Below are 20,632 nucleotides of genomic sequence, written 5' to 3'. Positions count from 1 at the left end.
ACAAGTTGAATAATTATGGTGAAAAGATCCAACCCTGACATATACCATTCTTAACTTTAAACCATGCAGTATCCCCTTGTTCTGTTCAAATGACAACCTCCTGGTCCATGTACAGATTCCTCAAGAGCACAATTAAGTGTTCTGCAATTCCCACTTTTCTCAATGTTGTCTATAATTTGTTAAGATCCACACAGCCAAATGCCTTTGCATAGTCAATGAAACACGGGAAAACATCTTTCTGGTATTCTTTGCTTTCATCCCAGATCCATCTGACATCAGCAGTGATATGCCTCATTTCACATCCTCTTCTGAACCCAGCTTGAATTTCTAGAAGTTTGCTGTCAACGCACTCCAGCAACTGTTTTTTTTTTTTTTTAATTGTCTTCAGCAAAATTTCACTTGCATGTGATATTAATGATATTATTCAATAATTTCTACATTCTCTTGGGTCACCTTTCTTTGGAATGTGCAGAAATTTTGATCTCTTCTAGTCAGTTGATCAGGGAGCTGTGTTCCATGTTTTTTGGCATAGATGAATAAGCACCTCTAGTACTGCATGTTTGTGGAAACATCTCGTTGGGTATTCCATCAATTCCCAGGAACTTTGTTTTTTGCCAATTCTTTCAGTGCAGCTCAGACTTCTTCCTTCAATACCATTGATTTCAATCATTTGCTACCTCCTGAAATAGTTGGACATCAACCGATTCTTTTTGCTACAATGAAATTATATATTCTGAAATAGATATTACAGTATAATATATACTGTATATTCCTTCCATCCTCTTTTGATGCTTCCTGCATCATTTAATATTTTGCCCATAGAATTCTCCAGTATTGCAACTCAAGGCTTGAATTTTTTCCTCAGTACTTTCAGCTTGAGAAATGCCAGCATGTTCTTCCCTGTTGGTTTTCTAACTCCATTGTACTTCACTTTGTTTCTTCAGCTGCTGTTTGAAATCTTCTTTTCAGCTCTTTTATTTTGCCATTGCTTCCATTCACTTTGGCTACTCTCCATTCAAGAGAAAGTTTCAGAGTCTCTTTAGACATCCATTTTAGTCTTTTCTTCCATTCCTGTCTTTTTGATGACCTTTTGCTTTCTTTATGTATGATATTCTTGATGTCATCCCACAATTGATCTGGTCTTTGGTTATTGCTGTCCAATGCACTAAATCATTGTATTTTGGCTCTCTTAGCATAGTGCCTAAAGCATTTGACTGCTAACCAGAAGTTCAAATCCACCAGCCACTCCTCAGAAGGAAGGTTGGACAATCTACTTCCATAGTGATACCACCTGGGAAGCCCAAGGAGGGGTCACTCTGAGTCGGGGCCAACTCAATGGTACATAACAACAACAACAATAACAGACTTGTTTCAACATTCTTCAATGCCAATTTGAATTGCATGTGAGCAATTGATAGTCTGTTCCACAGTCAGTCCCTGGCCTTTTTTTTGACTGATGATATTGAGCTTCTCCATTTCTACTTTCCACAGATGTAGTCAATCTGATTCCTATATATTCTATCTGGTGAAGTCCACATATGTAGCTGTGATTTATGTTGTGGAAGAAAGGTATTTATAATAAATAAGTCCTTGATTTTGCAAAATTCTCCAGCATCATTTCTATCACCAAAGCTATATTTTCTAACTACCACTGATTCTTCATTTCCAACTTTCACATTTCAAATACCGGCAATAATTAATACATATTGATTGTGTGTTGGTCGATTATAGACTGCAAAAGTTGGTAAAATTATTTAATTTCTTCATCTTTGGCTTTAATGATTGGTGTAAATTTGAATAATAGTAATATTAACTGGTGTTCCTTGTAGACATATGGATATTGTCCTACCACTGACAGGATAGATCTTGAAACATTTTTTGTGATGATGTATGCCAAGCCATTCCTCTTCAATTTGTCATTCCTGACATAGTAGACCATATAATTATCTGATTTAAAATAGCCAATACCAGTCCATTTCAGCTCACTAATGCCTACAATATCAATCTTTATGCATTCCATTTCATTTTTTGACAACTTCCAATTTTCCTACAGTCATACTTCAGACATTACAGAATCTGATTATTAATAGATGCTTGCAGCAGTTTCTTCCCATTTTGAGTTGCCCATCAGCAAATGAAGGTCCCAAAACTTCACCCCATCCATGTCATTAAGGTCAACTCAACTTTGAGGAGGCAGCTCTTGCTCAGTCATATTTTGAGTATCTTCCAACCTGAGAGGCTCATCTTCTGGCACTGTATCAGACAATGTTTCATGGCTATTCATGGAGTTTTCCAGAATATATCTGACAATATTTCCCTACTATTCATAAGGTTTTCACCAATTATTTCAAAAGTGTATGACCCTGTCCTTCTTCCCAGTCTGTCTTAGTCTGGAAGCTTCACTGAAACTTGTCCACCATGAGTGACCTTGTGGGCATTTGAAATACCGGTGGCATAGCCTCCAGCCTCACAGTAACACACATATCACCACAGTGACAAACTAACAGAGCAGTGGTGGCACTGAAGGTAGATATGCTCATTTTAACAGACTCCCTATCATGACTGAAATATCCTTTGGTTGTAAGCAGCCATTTACATGTCTGATTCTTCCTCTCAGTTTTCATCTTTTCAAGGGAAGACATCATGTGTTGCCCAACTTAGTCCCTAATCACCTAATGTAGAACTCACTTTTGCAGCAATTTAATGACTTTTTTCCAGAATTGATAAATATTTGAGAACCACTCCCTTCTCCAGGATCCCTGCAGAAGAATCACAAAAGTATGTTCTCCAGAGTTAGACACCACACCAGAAGTCACTCTCCCTCCAAGTCAGCTTCACAAAGTCTTTCCTGGCCTTATGCCAGGAGAAAATAGGTTCTTAAGCAGTGTTTGAGGAGTCAGCACTTCTAAAACCCAACTATAGACAAAAGTAAGCATTGGATTTCTCATAGAGATAGCTTCCCCTGGAGAGAAGAAAATCCCACCAGGGCAGATGCTTTTCTTTTTTATTGGCCATAACCACCTGCCTGGCTGATTTGAGCAGCAGGGGTTGGGACACTAATGTGCCACTCTGGTAAGGATGCACATAACACTGCTGGCTGGCCAGAGCTACACTCTATGATTTAGCAACATCTGTGGCTTTTCCTTTAGTTATATTAAGAAAAAGATCATTAGAAACCATCTCAGAAAGACAGCCATAAGGAACATATATATGCACACAGTGGCATGGAGTGTGTCTAACTATACTCCCTTGAGATTTTCTCCCCATAGTCCAGCCAGTTGAAAATCCTGTTTAATTTCTATCAATTCTTTGACCAAAAAGAAAAAAAAAATGTCTTCTTTTTGGCAAATGGAAATGGGGCACAAAGGGGAATTATTAGTCTAGGGAGTTTCTGAATCCTCCGGAAAATGTGTCAAGTCAACTCTGACTCATGGTGACTCATGTGTCAGAGTAGACCTGTGCTCCATAAGATTTCAATGGCTGATTTTTCCAGAAGTAGACCCCAGGCTTTTCTTCGAGGGTACCTCTGACCAGACTCAAACTTCTAAGCTGTAGATTAATGGTTGATCATAGTTGCTGTTTATTTGTACCATAAACATGGGCAAATGATTTGTGCAATAATGCTGAAGTTCACAGGTCAATGAAACTGTGATTTTTATACACATGTACTCATTTGTTGAAAATGAAGTTATTTATGTGGTGCAGAAAATCACTATGTGAAGCAAATGGTTAAACACTAACCAAAAAGTTGGAGGTTCAAATCCACCTAGAGACATCCCAGAAGACAGACATGGCTGTCTACTTGCAATACTTTACAGCCATTGAAAACTCTGTGTTGAGTTCTACTCTGAAATACCTGGGGTCTCCATGAGTTGGAATCAACTCAACTTCAATGGGTTTTATGGGCTAGTTACCATAAATGTTGATATATTTATAATATGAGAAAGATTAATAAAAAGCTGCCATCTCCTTCATACTTTATGTATGCCCTATTTTCTTGTGTTAGAGTTGGAGATCATTAAGTTTACTGCACAAGTTAAAGCTTATTCAATGTTTGGGGAACTCCAAGTTTATTAATATGATTGAAATTTGACTTTTGGATAAGTCAGATTCAGCTATTACATGAAATATAAGTAATTCCTAGAGTAATCAAGCATGTCTGCTTTTTTAGTCTGCACTTAACTACAGTTCATTTTATCTAAATTCAGATGCAAGCCACGTAACATAATGCAAAAGTGTTCAAGTTAAACTGTCTGGGGAATGCCATTTATTAGTATCTCTGTAATTAAAGAAATATGTGGTACTAGAACTTGAAAATATTAAAGAGGGAAAACTAACATGTCATTTAGGCTATAAGCTTACATAGCACATATTGTGATTAGCACACCTCTAACACTATGAACTTTGGGGTTGGTTAGGGAGAAGTTAGTATCTGGATAGCATTCTCATTGTAGCAGAAGTCCTATTTAGAGAATTTCTTGAAAGGAGTGCTGAAGGGGACTTACTAAAGTTTTTCTTTTGCAGGGGAAAGGGAGCATTCCCCAGTAACTATTGGTTGATGTACTATGTACATCGTATATACATGGATATACCTAGGATTCCACTATTAAGCACCATGTAAAATTCAAATGTAAGAGAAGTTATGTCCAGATGTCCTGCCTTTGGAGGAATTTAGAAATATTTAGTTGGGTTGAAAAGGCTTATATACATGGAAACTACAAAAGAGAACAATACAAGAATGTAGTCTTAGTTTTATAAATGTTGTAACAATTGTTTTTAATTTTATTTATTTTGTTGTTGTTATTGTTGAGAATATACACAGCAAAGCATATACCAATTCAACAGTTTCTACATGTCATGTACAAGTCAGTGACATTGATTACATCCTTTGAGTTGTGCAACCATTCTCCCCATTCTTTTCTCAGTTGTCATTCCCCCATTAACATAAACATACTGCCCCCCTAAACTTCTTATCCAGTCTTTCAAGTTGCTGTTGTCAGTTTTGATCCCATATAGATAGATCTTAAAAGTGCATAATGTTCAAGGAAGACATTTTTTACTAGTTAAGCTAAGCTATTGTTTGGTTTTAAGAAGACATCAGGAGATATTTTTGGTTTGAGGTTTAAAGATTATTTCAGAGCAATAGTTTGAGTCGTTCATTCAGCTTCCATGGATTCAGAAATTCTAGATTCCATGAGAATTTGAAATTATGTTCTAAATTTTCTCTCTTTTCAATAAGATTCTTCTATACAATCATTGATCATAATGTTCAGTAATGACAGCTGGGCACCATTCAGTTCTTCTGGTCTCATGGCAAAGTAAGTGCCATAACTGTTTGAAGTGAGACATGCAGAGAGAGGTGAGTCATTTGAGAAGCATAAGAGAAAGAGAGTTAGCTCTTGGGTTGGGTCCAAATGAGGAGGGAAAGACCTGACTGGCAGAGATGAAAGTGACTATAGAGTGTATATTCAGGAAAATGGTATATCAGGCATGGGTGTGTCATGTGGTGAGAATGATAAAGCCTCCCCAGCCTAATTGAAAGGGAAGGTCACTGCTTATAAGTCTAGAGATTGTTTGGATAGTCAGAATGGAATCAGGTAAAACTGAATCCCCTATTGAGGCTCAAAGAGATTAAACAGACTCTTCCAGGACCATTACTAAACTATAGCAGAGCTGTGACTCAGCTCTAAATGCTATCCCTAACACTATAGCAGTGCCTCTCTCTGGGTTTAATGACAACTCATCAGTATGGGTTGCACATAGAAGCAATAAAATCAGAATAATGGTGTTGACCCTGACCTCAGAACCATCCTATCCCCTAGTTATAGGATTTATTTTCATAGGAGTAATTTAGTAATACTATGGCCTGGGTATACTCTAGCTAACTTACCTAGAAACCATCAGTTTTCACTTTTAATGGAATATTTATATTTAATAGCCTTTTACTCTTTCTTGTTTGTACAGAAGTGATGCCATTATAATGATATTTTTGAGGTAGTGCCTAAGGCACTTGACTGCTAACCAGAAGGCTGGTGGTTCAAATTCACCAGCCACTCCTCAGAAGGAAGGTTGGGCAATCTACTTCCGTAGAGATAACCGCCTCAGAAACCCAAGGAGGGGTCACTATGAGCCAGGTCTACCTGGATGGCACATAACAACAACAACAGCAACAGTAAAAAGCAATATATGAATAGGATGTGTGGATATCTAATCTCAGTTTGCTATATAGCACACACAATTCCATAGGAATATTCTACAACTGCCATACTGTCCATTTGTTCCCAAAATCTAATGAAAGGAAAATGTGTGTGCCATTATCATGCTATATGCTAACATCAATGTGGTCAAAATTGTATATAGATTGCCATGACAACCCTATCTAAGATTAAAATGAACATTGAATTTGAAATGCATATTTACCTAGAGTTTGTTTTGTCTTCTAGGCTCTTCAATGGCCAACAAGGGATTGTTATTCAAAATTTTAGCACAAGATCAATTCTCACTGTCACCAATGTGACACAGGAGCATTTCGGCAACTATACTTGTGTGGCTGCCAACAAGCTAGGCACAACCAATGCGAGCCTGCCTCTTAACCGTAAGTAACACAGTGTTACCAGAATGCTCCCAAGCACCTGTTGGCTCCCATCCATCAGTAGAGATAACACTTGCAATATGCCTAATTTTGAACCTCAGCTTGATGTGACACATTACTTACACAGGGAAAATTTTGCCTCAAAATAAATATGGGCATTTGAGAATTTTTTTTTTTTTTCCCTATAGAAATCTACATGAGTTTAGAAAGAGGTTTTATATATATATATAATTAATTAATTAACTCCAGCTGAAATGTGTTTTCAGATTGATGGCATTTGGTTATTTGGTTTGGTGGGGCACTTTTGTTTGTTTGCTTTTTGTGTTTGTTTTAAAATATGTTGTATTATCTGGAAGCATAAATAAGTATGACTTGAATTTACTTTTGGTTGGTTTTCCTTAGACATTCATCATGGAGTATGACATAAATAAAATGAAATAGTAAGTAAATGGTAATGAACAAAATATTTTATTCACACAGGTAATGCTCTTCCTCAATACTGTATTTTGAATTACAAGTTAAGGTTTTATTAAAATAAGTAATATATATTTTAATGTATGCTTGTTCCTAAAAGCTAGAAATGAGCAAAGAGCAAACACAAAGATCAGTTGAAGGGAGAGAAACCTATGCTAATATTTTTGCCTGCAAATAATTTTTTTCTTTTTAGAAGCTGAATTATGAACAAATTATTACTCCCATAAAATATTCCTGATTTTGAAATTGAGTATTTCTCAAAATGCCCAAAGAGATATAAATAATAACTGTCCTTTCATTTCCATAAAATTATTGAATTATCCTTATCATTAAAGTTACATTTAATTTAACTTACAAATAATAATCCGACATATATGTATTTATGTTATTCTGTTATAAGCTTTCTCTAAAACATAAAGCTATTGCCTACTCATCACAGACATGATCATTTTCATTTGCCAAAGAAATGGATGGGATATACGATATTCCTCCTACTTAAAAATACAGTAAATAAGAAGTTTCATTATTTGTGGATGTTGAATTGCCATGATTTAAAAACTTCCAATATGAAATAAAATATATCAGTTTGTTGTTAATAGAAACTAATCATTATTCAGACAATTTTGTCTATACACCCTCTACTCACTTATTAATTTTCTCATTATCCAAAATTTCATGTTTATGACAATAGTAAAAAATTGACTATCCAAATATTTTGCACATTACCAATATGGATCTGATATATCATACCATTAATGAATGCCAAGGTGTACAGTCAGAGTAACACTGGCTGTAATGGTTAAAGTTATGTGTCAACTTGACTGGGTCATGACTCTCAGTGGTTTGACAGTTATATATTTATGTAATTTAGTAGTTCTGCAATGATGTAATTTGGCAGTCATGTAATGATGGCATCGTCCTGCATTTTGTGATCTGGTGTAGTCATCCTCCACTTTCACGTGATGCTGATTTTCCCATGATGACCTGGTCTTTGGAACCTAACTATGTTGATAAGTGAGGAGAGGATATATAGCCTTCTAAAGCATCATATCTTTTATTGTTCCAATTTAATATTCCTTATTATTTCGAGGACCCTACTCTGAAAAAAATATATATTTTTTTTGGCCATGGAAAAGTCATTATGTAAATATTTGCTTAAGTTTCTACCATAGGGATGATGATTTATTTGGCATAACTATAAATAATATAAGACATTGAAAATGTTATAGACCAATGTGACTTTCAATTTAATGTAAATATCGATACTTAAGTAAGTTATGAATATTTAAAAAACTTTAAATATTGAAGAATCTTAAAGAATAAATTAATTAAAAAGACAAAGTAGCAAAAAGTTTAAGTCATAATAACAAACTCACTTTTTTTTCTATTTTAATTTCTAAATCACTTTCTGACTTTCAAAACTAGAATAACAAAATGACAAATTAGGAACAAATGTCACTTAATACTTTTACTCTGGCAACCTTAGCACAATTGAGGAATAATGCACTATTGAAAAGGCTTCTGAATGTGTAAACTTCAAAATGAACTTTAGTGATCTTACTTTCCAGTTAGCTATTTTTATGTTGTGGTGCCATCAAATGTTAGCAAAAATTTGAATAATTGGTTAATAAAGACAAGATGTGCAAATCTTGTCTGGATATCTGCAGAAATGTCTGTTTTCAAAACTCTTTGTATGGCTTCATCTGAAACTGTTATTGCAGTAAGCAACTTCTATTTAATACTAGAACCATTTTTATAGAGTTTTCATCTCTTTACCAAATTCTAAGTTCTTTGAGGACAATGTCTGATTAATTGCCTCCCATATCACTAAGAACAGTGCCTGGTATGTAATAGGCAATAAAAAAACATCTTTGCTGATATATTAATGAATCAGTTAAAAGTTGAGTAAATAAATGGATGGATTAAAGAATAAATGAATGAACTGTGTTTTAGCTGTAGAATGTGTACTTCTAGCATCTAGATATACAAGGATATTGGGCTATTTGATACAGTAATTATAAATGACAATTATTATTAGCTTACTATGGATCAGTTTATTCTGATTACCTTATGTGAATTTATTTAGTGCTTACACAACAAAAAGAGGTAGTTCTATAACTCTCCTTTTACAAATAAGGAAACTAAAAGAGAGATTATAAATGTAGCCCAAGGCAAATGGTTAGTAAGAGATAAATCAAAGACTTGAACGATGACCGTCTGTTTTTAGAGCCCATGTTTTAACTACTACCTTTCAGTGTCTTTCTATGAATATGAGACAATCAGTAGAGTGAGACTTATCAAGTACAGTATCATTTGGAACATATGCTTCAAGTGATAAATCTTTCAATATAACATACTTGTCTTTTGTTTTTTACCAGCTTTTCCCTTATAGTTAGGGTGCGATTCTTCCCTGGTGGAGCAGTGGTTAAGTGCTTGGATAACTAAAATGTCAGCAGTTTGAACTCACCAGCTGCACTGGAGGAGAAAGATGTGGCAGTCTGCTTCTGTAAAGATTACAGCCTTGGAAACCCTGTAGGGAAGTTCTACTTCCGTCCTACAGGGTGGCTATGAGTTGCAATTGACTCAGTGGTAGATGGTAGTGTTTTCTTTTCTTTTCTTTTTTTAATTCTTCAACATATGAAAGTTCTTTTCTCATATATATAAACACTTAAAACATATTAAAAAAAACACTTAAATATTTTTAAAAAAGCCAGATTTAAGTATGAAAGATGAGTGTTGTTAATGTTTGACCAAAAACTTATTATATAAAAATCAGACTCACAGGCATCTAAAATTTTTATAGGATCTTTAAATATGTAGGCTACAGTTATCCCACTCAGGCAGTGAGAGTCTGCAAATGATTTATAAAAAAAGGACAATTTTCTTAAATTCATAACATACTATTTGGAAAGATGGCAATGTTTCCCTTGATAAGAAATGTCAGTCTTCACCAAGTCAATGATTGAGAGTGTTGAGAACCTTTAAATTGATCCAAGAGTAGAAATCAGGCCTAAGTTGATCTAATATTGGCTTATGGAATCTTACATAATTTAAACAAGAAAAAAAAAAAAAAGCCATTGCTGAAAATCAGCCCCTCTTAGAGGTGAGGGAGTGTGTAAAGTTAACATGTCCCATCCCCCTTATCAAGAGAAAAGAGGTAGACACCAAAGCATCTGGCATGGTTATATTTGGTATACATTGTGAATAAGAAAATTTTCCATGTTATCATGATTTGTGTCCCTGAATAAATAATAAGCTCAAATACAAGGAGATTGAAGTGTGTTTTACCTAACAGTGCTTATGATATCAAACAAACTGTTTGACAATAGTATTCCAGCAAAGCTTTAGCCACTGGGAATCCATTCCCCATCCATAACCATTTAGGATAAGTCTTGAGACAATTACATTGTACTTCTGGCTTGTATTAATCCACATTTTCCAGATACTAAGAAGAAAAAAGGCAACAAGCTAAAGTTTAGAGCTTTACCTTTAACTAAGACAATTAAAAAAGGGGGGGGTAAGACCTTGTTATATGTGTATATGTGTGTTGTGTGTGTATTGGTGTGAATGTGTGTGAATGTGTATGTCTTTCACACAAAAGGTGTTGAATAAGCCTCAAGTTAATTCATTTATAAAATGGGGACAACAATAGATCCCAACTCATAAAGTCAAAATTAAGTGGGATGATGGATATAAAGCTTGTATCTCTCAGACAGGAACAAAGTAAGCACTCAGTTAATGCTAGCCATTATTATTGAAAAATTATATCCCCCAAGAACACTCAGTCGAATTCTATCACAGACAATATATAGATGATTAACCTTACTTGATGACAGGCTGTCCAATTCTTTACTGGTGGTTTAGCTAGTAAATAGTCCATGGTGAGCTAGGGAGATGGTATGCAAATTTGAAGTAATGTCCCAACTATAGTTCATAACTTAACCTCATCCCTTCTCTGTGCATGACCTAGACCTTGTGGTACTAATTTCAAATTAAAAATTATGTTTATAGCCTGGTGGTTCAGAAATCTGCAAAACTCAAATAGTAAGTAATAAGAGAACTGATGCAATAGCTCTATTTCAAGACTTAGTTTACTCAGTAGCAACATTCATTTGTCAAATATATATAAACCGCCTATAATGTACAAGGTACTATGCTAGAAGATTGGAAATCAAAAGATTAATAGAATAGTACCCCACCCTCAAGGATTTTTCAGACAAGTGAAAGAAGAGGGAAAACAGAAAACTGTGACATAGCATAGTAAATGGTACATACTGAGGCACAGAGAAAAGGCTCTTAACCCTTCAGTCTACTTCCATAGTGATACCACTTTGGAAGCCCAAGGAGGGGTCTCTATGAGTCGGGTCCAACTCCACAGTGGTGAGTTTGGTTTTATTAATATCATGTCAGCACTTCATCAGCAAAGAACTACGAGAAATTCAAGCTGGATTCAGAAGAGGACATGGAACAAAGAACATCATTGCTGATGTCAGATGGATCTTGGCTGAAAGCAAAGAATACCAGATGTTTACCTGTGTTTTATCGACTGTGCAAAAGTATTTGACTGTGTGGATCATAACAAATTATGTATAATATTGGGAATTCCAGAACACTTAATTGTGCTCAGAAGGAACCTGTACATAGACACAGAGATGGTCATTCAAATGGAACAAGGGATACTACATGTTTTAAAATCAGAAAAGGTGTGTGTCAAGGCTGTACCCTTTCATCATACTTATTCAATCAGTATGCTGAGCAAATAAATATATGAAGAAGAATGCAGCATCAGGATTGGAGGAAAATTCATTAACAACCTGTGATATGCAGATGATACAATCTTACTTGCTAAAAGTGAAGATTAAAGAACATACTGATGAAAACCAAAGTCTACAACCTTCAGTATGGATTACACTTGAACATAAGGAAAACAAAATCTTCATAACTGAACCAATAAGCAATATTCTGATAAATGGAAAAAAGACTGATGTTGTCAAGGATTTAATTTTACTTGTATTCACAATCAACACCTACAGAAGTACTCACTGCCATCAAGTTGATTTCAACTTGTAGCGACCCCTCCTTGGGTTTCCAAGGTAATATCACTATAGAAGTAGATTGCCCCATCTTCCTTCCGAGGAGTGGCTGGTGGGTTTGAACCACCAGCCTTCTGGTTAGCAGTCAAATGCCTTAGGCATTATGATGTATTATATTGGGCAAATCAGCTGCAAAAGACCTCTTTAAAGTGTCTAAAAGCAAGGATACTACTTTAAAGACTAAGTTGTTCCTGACCCAAGCCATGGTATTTTCCATAGCCTCTTATGCATGTGAGAGCTGAACAATGAATAAGGAAGACAGAGGAACAATTGATGCAATTAAATTGTGATATTGGTGAAGAATACTGAATATACCATGGACTGCTAGAAGATGAACAAATCTGTCTTGGAGGAAGTACAGAGGAATGCTCCTTAAAGGAAGGATGAGACCAGACCTCATCTCATGCACATTAGACATATGTCAGAAAGGCCCGGTCCCTGGAGAAGGATATAATGCTGGGTAAAATAGAAGATTAGCAAAAAAGGGAAAGACCATAATAGGATGGATTGACACAGTGGACATGACAGTGGGCTCAAGCATAGCAACAATTGTGAGGATTTTGCAAGACTGGGTAGTATTTCATTCTGTTGTACATACAGTCACTGTTAGTCAAAACTGACTCAATGGCACCTAACAAAAACACTATCATTATATGAATTATAACTAAGATAAAATTCAAAACACCATCTTAGCTATCACATTATCATTTTCAGTAGCTGAACTTTGGAAGAGTTCATTCAAACAATAATCACAAGGAAAAAACATGGTGGGGTAAATGAAAGAAAGATCAGCTCAGTGTTGATGACTCAGGGTGAGCTAAAGACTGGATGGTCTTTTAGCTAAGAGTATGACTGGTTCAAGTCTAGGTGTGGTAAAGGTGGTGAATGAGAGAGAGGGACAGGGGTTGGGGGCACTCTAAGAGAATGCAACAACTCATGTACAGACATGGGAATATAAAGCCTGATACATTTGAAGACATGATAGCACTGTAATATTGTTAGAGTGAAAAGTGGGAAGAGAGTGTTGAAAAAATGAGATTAGACAAGTTGGCAAGAATTGGGACAGGAAGGGTTGCAAATGAGTTTGGACTTTATCTTTGAGGTTGTGAAGAACCATTGAATGATTTTAGCAAGAGAATGGTATACAGATTGCTTTCTGAAGGACATTTTTAGACAATGTGGAAGGCTAAGTTCAGGTTTGCCAGTAATCAAGGCCAAAGAAGATAATTCCACAAAAAGAGTGACAAAGGTAAGAGCATTCTGAACTCTTTGGGATATAGAAATTAATGATCACATCTGGAGAGAAGCGGGTCTTGCAAGTATCTAGCTAACTCCTGACAAGCTAAAGATCGGACATTAACCAGGATAAGAATGATAAGAAATAAGAGTTCCATTTTAGATATGTTGAGTTTGAGGCAGTGTTCAGTGGGTAGCTGAATATAAAGTCAAAAGGAGAGGTACATATGTGGAAGTTACCAGAATGGAGGTGGTCATTTCAGCCATGAGAACAAATCAGTTTTCTCACAAAGGTCATGTAGAGTGAAAAGACGACCAAGGAGAGAAATCCAACTAAAATTCACATTGAGGAGTGAGCAGAGGAAGAAGAGTATCCAGCAGAAGCACACTGATTTGGTGTGGATGGAGACGCTAGAGGAGGAACAGTGTCTGGCTGTCATAGAAGCTGTGGGGGACCATTTCAAGAAGAAGGGGAAGTCAGCAATGTCCAATGCTATAGTTTCATCAGGTCATAGAAAATCAGAAAGACAACCATTGTCCTTAATAATTGGGAGGTCATTGGTGATCTTTGCCAGAGCAGTGTCTGTGGAAGAATGGGAGTAGAAGTCAGGTTGCTGTGGATAAATGATGAGGAGTAGAGATACTGGTAGTAAACTACACTTTCTAGAGGTAGGCTATGAAGAAGAGTAGGCTGATGTAATGCCTTGAGGGTTTAGCATCTGGTCTGATAGGACTTCTTTTCTGATTAATCAGTCCGTTTGCTGTGAGTATATCAACAACTTCCCAATCATGCAGAAACACAATACCCAAGACTTTGGTGAACTACACGTTATGCTCTCTGCTTTTCTGCAGGCTTTTTTCATTCTCAGCTAACTCGCCTCTATTCTCGGGTATTTGTTCAGTTCTAGATAAGTAAATGGGGAAAAAAAAAAAAAAAAGCAGACGCACTGCCGTGAAGTGGAATCTGACTCATAGCAACCCCTCCTTGGGTTTCCGAGGAGGTATCATTACGGAAGTAGATTGCCCAATCTTCCTTCCGGGGAGTGGCTAGTGGGTTTAAACCACCAGCCTTCTGGTCAAATGCCTTAGGGACTAAGCCACCAGAGCTCCTTAGAGAAGTAAGAAGGGCTTTTATTTAGTATGAAGTCTTAAATCTTTCAAGACTGAATTATTTTCTGCTTTGAATTTTTTTGTTGCAATTATATGTTTTCAGTAATGGAAAGTATTTTAAATTAAATGAAAAATTAACATGAATTGGGATACAATTAGTGGGACATATAGGTCTTGAGGGAGCTCTGGTAGCATAATGCCTAAGGCACTTGACTGCTAACCAGAAGGCTGGCGGTTCAAACCCACCAGCCACTCCTCAGAAGGAAGATGGGGCAATCTACTTCTGTAGTGATACTGCCTCGGAAACCCAAGAAGGGGTCCCCATGAGTTGGTGCTGACTCTATGGCACATAACAACGACATAGGTCTTGAGGGGTGTCTGGTGCTGTAGTTGGTGGGACGAGTACCCTTTCCTCAGATTTACACAGTTATACAGGACCCCACCAGATGGCAACCCACACTAACAGAGAGATGCACTGTCCCACTTTCCCAGAGGTGGAAAATGGGGGGGAGGAGTTCACTCTATATACCAAAGGACATACAAGGGTTAAATCCCTTTTTCTTCTTTAGCCTGTTTAATTTAGAGTGTAATTATAAGTGGAGCTGTAATTTTAAGTAGAAATGTTGGTAATGTCATTAACAGAATTACTTCAGGTAAAGATTATATACTTTTTCAAGCAAGAGGAAAGGAAAATTATGAGTGGAAAAAATACAGGAAGGCTAGCAAAGGCCTCTGGGTTATTTTTCCAAAACAAAATAACCTCTGGGTTATTTTTCCAAAACTTTCTGAAAGAAGGCTGCATTTGAAAATAGAGAATTGGCTCCAGAAAGAGAGAGAGAGAGAGAAAGGGAGAGAGAGAGAGAGAGGAGAGACGGAAAGAGAGCGCATAAATTCTGTAACTCAACCTCAGGGAACAAGTGCTTCAACAAGATTAATAATAGATGACAGTGTGCTAACTATTCATTGTAAAATTCCGTATTAAGTAAAAACTTTGGGATTCAGAATTATTTGTGATTTTATTGTTATTTTCAACTGTATTCTTTGCTTCCTGCACATGAGCAACTGCAACACTCTTCTCCTTAAAGAATGTGTACTGAATAGTCCCATCCTGCCATCTATGGGTCCAATTCATCAAATGTAGGTCATCATTTAAGCAGCATACAATAACCAGTAAAACATAGCCAGTTCTATAAGCCAAGCGTGCTGTATATGCCTTGTTCCCCATTTTCTTGAAAGAACAGATGTTCATTACAGGACATATATTAAAAGGCCATCTAAAAGGAATTGAGAAAAGATAATCATTTAAGGAAGATATCTTTAGCTACATAAGCAACATGCTTAAAATTCATGTAGTTTAGGTTTGATATAGTCTTATCCTGAGACCTAATATATGAGCATATTTGGGACAGATCTAATCTTAATAATCCATATGATCTAAAATAGGTAAAGTGATACTGCAATAATGTGTGGATACCATGCATTCCCAAAAGTATAGTGTCAAATCTGTTTCTTCCATATGGGTCCTAATGATACCACAGGGACTTCTTTCCTTCCTTTTATTGTATATGTATATGTAGATGTCTGTGTGTGTGTTTGTGTGTGCATGTGTATTCAATTCACAAACATTTGCTTCCGAAACGTTATAAATTATACATGAAACAGTCAAAAGACCTACTAAAACTCAGTCTTGTCTCTGCTTCACTTTCCCTGTAGAGATAAAAATGAAGTTCCAATTTTAAATGCATCATACAGTCAGTTCTATTTAACTCTCTGGAAAAATTCTGCTCATGTTAGAGAATATTTCTTCCCAGCCTATTTAATTTGACAGCTACCGCCTCTTCTGATATAAAACATAGGTCAGTAGATGGTATCCAAAAGGCAAAATGAAAGAAGCTACTGAACATAGTAAGAGTGTGGGTAACTTGGCAGCTTTTCTCTGTTTAGATTTGACCAGCGCAGGTGAACAACACTTTTTGTCTGATTTGTTGATATGGAACCAGTTGTGCCCTTACAAGTAGTATTTCAGTTCCTTGTTTACTTCAAATATCCCACATGTCAGTAAGCAGATATACAGCTTCTCTGTTACCTTTGCCTGTTATAATGAACTCTGATTCCACATGAAAGGTGAGACCACAAATTTGAATGTTCCAGGTTTCAGAATGAAATTGATCTCCCCTTCTGCAGCTTAAAAGAGATAGCGTTTTCAAGTTGGTTGAAAGAAGCATTAATAAATTTAGGCTTGGTGATTAGTGAAGTCAGAGTGCTGTGTGAGCCAAACTCGTTTTATTCTCACAGCTTTAAAATGTTAATGGGAAATCTTTCCTGGATGTTCTAGTTATAAATATTTTACAAAAATTAGGTTTTCTATTATAGATATGATTTGATATAATTAAATTGACCTCTTGAGTGGACTACTAAACAAATGCACATTTGCATGCTCAGAAGTATCACACAAATAAGGAAGCAAGAGGATTTTTCCTCCCTGAATCTATGCCTAGTACCTGTGTGTATTCTTGAGAGGTTAGGTACAAAAAGATCATCACTGCCATATGTGAGAGGTGACACTCAGCAGGTGGGAGCAGTGAGAATAACAGTTAGAACCTGTGGTGCTCCAGCTTCAGCAACTTGCCACTAGTGAGAACCAAACACTAATGCTAGCAAGGCCATGTCAACTGACAGAAATTTAGAGCTAGAGGAGGTCCCAGATATCACCTCACCTAGTTAATTACTGGAAAACTGTTGTAAGCAGTGGAATCCTTTTTTTTTTCTCTCTGCCAACTGAAACCTATGCAGATTTTTCATACATAATAAGGTAAAATTGAAGTTAGTTTGGTTGATTAGGAGGTTAGCCCGGCAATCTTCCTCCCTTTCTCACTGCATAGTGACCCTGAGGCCTATTAAAAATAAAAAAAAATAAAAAAGCCATAGAGTTCATAGGATTTGAAAACTTCTGTTCTAGACCAGTCTTTTTATATTCTAGATGAAAGAACTAATGCCCATAGAAAGTGACTCAGAGCTCAAAATTGTACATTATCACTGCAGATCTAGGTTAGAAATGATTTCTTTTCCCCCTACTCTTCTCCCAATACTCTTTGCACTGAACATGCCAAATCCCATAAACTTCACAGAGAGATCTGATTTGAGCTACAATCTCACATACATGATCTTGGGCAATTTTCTCACTCTCAATCTTTGAGCCTGAAGTGTCTCTATAAAATAGGGGAAATAATTATTGTATAGTATTGTTGTGAGGATGAGCCCTTTAAAATGGCTAACAGAGTGCTTAATCCATAGTAAGCACTCATTAAAGGTTAGTTTCTTTTCTTTTTCTTTCCTCTCTATGTATATTCCATACATTGAAGGGTAAACCAAAGGAGATTAATATGTACATAAGCTGAATAATTTTTATAGTTTCATCTCACTGGATATCAAAATTAACTGCACTAGTTCTTTGATTCATTTATTTACTACACCAAAGTGAATTGTTATGATATTATCTTTTTTATTAGAATTATTAAGTCAGCCATGCACATAAGCATTCATTTGCAAGAAATGGGAGAAAAAAATGGACAGGTTGATAGAGAGGGTTGTACAAGATTAATTACTCTGCTGATGTGTTTCTCTCAGGTTAAGAGGCAATTTGACAGCTGCAAGGTCAAGCTACTAGGACTACACATACGTCCCCATAGCTGACAAAGGGTTAGTAAATGCCAAACGGGGGAAGAGAGTTTTGGTTTTTGGTATTTGTTGTTGTCACAGTACAGCCTTGAAATGCACCAAGCTTGTGGAAATCATGTAGTTAAATACATATATATATATATATATATATATATATATATATATATATCAAAAGAGTTTTCATATTTAACCATAAAACTTTATTAGGAGCTCTAGCTCAGACAATTTAGATCTGGCCTTAACTTGGAAATGTTCTCAGGTTAAGCAGTTTACTCTTTGACATCAGTTTCCTCATCTGTAAAATGAGAAGAATTTAACAGCTAGTCTCTAAGTTCTCTTTCAGCTCTAATATTTAAAGAAATCTATATATGCTTAAAAAAAGTGGTATTTATTAATTGATTGTTGCTAAAAACAGTTACACTTACTCTTTAACAATGTAGAAACACTGCCAATATTTTCCTTGCTGTACATTCTTTGTCATTGAACTCTAAATTATTTTTTATTGACAGAAAAATAGTATTTTAATGTGTTTGGCTCTGTGGTGAGTTTCCATAAAGTTTTGCTCAATAGCACTGCTGGCCTAATCATTTTGTCATCTCTGCAAAGAATTGTACTCTCCAGGGAAATTTCTTTTATGTTCACAGTTTCAATTCTGTTGGCTAATAACCTATGAAAAGGCACTAGAGTAGACCTTCTTGCTTGCTGTTTTATTTCACAAAGCTCTAACCCTATCACAAATCAGGCTAAAATGTAACCCTGTGAACATGCGAGTTGTGGCTTATTAGGGCTTTGTAAAAATGAAAGTATGCCAGCATTCCCAGCCTAAAAAAAAAAAAAAATGTTATAACCCTCTACCTTCAGTAGAGCATTCCTTCACCTTTTCTGTAGCGGAACATACTGGAAATCCCACAAGAAAATCTCCTACCATTATCTATAAGAAGTCTATTAAGGAGTATTTATCCTCCATGTACTGTTTCCCATATGGTTTGAGCCTACACATGAACACACACACACACCCATTGTCTTTGAGTCAGTTATGACTCATAGTGACCCTATAGAACTGCTCATAGAGTTTTCAAGGCTTTTCAGAAGCCAACTGCCACATCTTTCTCCCACAGAATAGCTGGCAGGTTCTAACTGACAACCATTTGGTTAGCAGCCAAATACTTAACCACTAGGCCACAAGACCACCTTTCGTGCACATGAGAAGGTTTCAAAGTTTGTGCTCTTTCCACACCTCTACTTATGTGCCATGATTTATTTCTCCGAAATATGGAAATATGGCCACTAATATAAGCTTCAGTGTTCTGGTTACCTAGTGCCGCTCTGACAAGAATATACTACAAATGGGATGGCCTTAACAGGAGTTTATTCTTACAATTTGGAGGCTTTAAGTCCAAGTTTAAAATTCCAGGCTCTAGGGGCTCGGTGAAAGCCCCTCAACTTTGGGGTCTAGCTCTGCCACCTGCTCCCAGCCCACTGGAGCTAGAGGCATTTCTTCACTCAGACAGCTGCAGGCTGCTGAGGCTGAGAAGCCCAAGGTTGACAAGTAAAATGGCACAGTCCTGATGTTACCAGACCACATGGCAGGCCATTAATTCAAGTCCATTGTAAGTCTCAAGGTCGGCAGAGCATGGCAGACTGCTGAACAACAACACTGCTACATGTAGGGTCCAAACATGCCATAAGCTAGAGACCATTCCCAAAGCTGCTTCTTATATACAGAAAGCAGAGCATATCCCAAAGACACTTACTCAGCTGCTTGTGGTAGATCCACCATGGAGCTGATTGCCAGTATCATTATGGGGAATAACTACCACCAGCTGCCCAGCCACTCAACCAGGCAGAACCAAGTTGACATACAAACTGAACTACCACACCCAGGGATACATGTGAAGAAAATGATTATTATTAAGTGCTGAATGCTAAGCCATTTGACTGCTAACCAGAAGGCTGGCTCCTCAGAAGGAAGACTGAGCAATCTACTTCCATAGTGATACCACCTCAGAAACCCAAAGAGGGATCACTATAAGTCTGATCCGACTCCACAGCAGTGGTTGCTTTGCATTTGCAAGAATCATTATTATTAAACTTCCCATTTCCCCTTTGTGTGAAGCATAATTAATAGTACATGTCACCAAAAGAAGAAATAAAATGAAATTCCTTTTTTTTTTTCTTTCCACTTTGATGTTCCGAATAAAGAGAAAAGAGGAAGAATTAACTGTGAAGGCAATGATATTTTCAATGGGCCACACTTTCTCTAAAGCTCTGTAAATTCAGTTTTAGTATCCATAAAACTGCTGGAAAGGGGACTAAAAATGGCATGTCCTCATTGAATGTGTCTGTTCAGTGTGGACTGGATTACCTTACTTATAACAGTAATTCAGCTGGGATTTCCTTCTGGAGACACAAATTAGATATCTGTCCAGTATATACTTAAATAAGATTT

General features: G+C 36.5%; 1 protein-coding gene across 1 annotated transcript in view; it reads left to right on the top strand.

Moving 5' to 3' along the window:
- NEGR1 (neuronal growth regulator 1) overlaps nt 1-20,632 on the top strand; it is a 1,298,229-nt gene that overhangs the window by 1,035,752 nt on the left and 241,845 nt on the right. Inside the window, exon 6 of the mRNA XM_007948327.2 lies at nt 6,444-6,595. Within this exon, the coding sequence (XP_007946518.1) occupies nt 6,444-6,595 (152 nt within the window). The remainder of the gene's footprint in view (nt 1-6,443; nt 6,596-20,632) is intronic.

The sequence above is a fragment of the Orycteropus afer genome, unplaced genomic scaffold (genome assembly GCF_000298275.1).
Source record: "Orycteropus afer afer isolate SDZICR_OR568_19922 unplaced genomic scaffold, OryAfe1.0 scaffold00213, whole genome shotgun sequence".
Classification (NCBI taxonomy): domain Eukaryota; kingdom Metazoa; phylum Chordata; class Mammalia; order Tubulidentata; family Orycteropodidae; genus Orycteropus; species Orycteropus afer.
The sequence above is the reverse complement of the archived record's forward strand: the minus strand, read 5'-3'. Positions and strand labels throughout refer to the sequence as shown.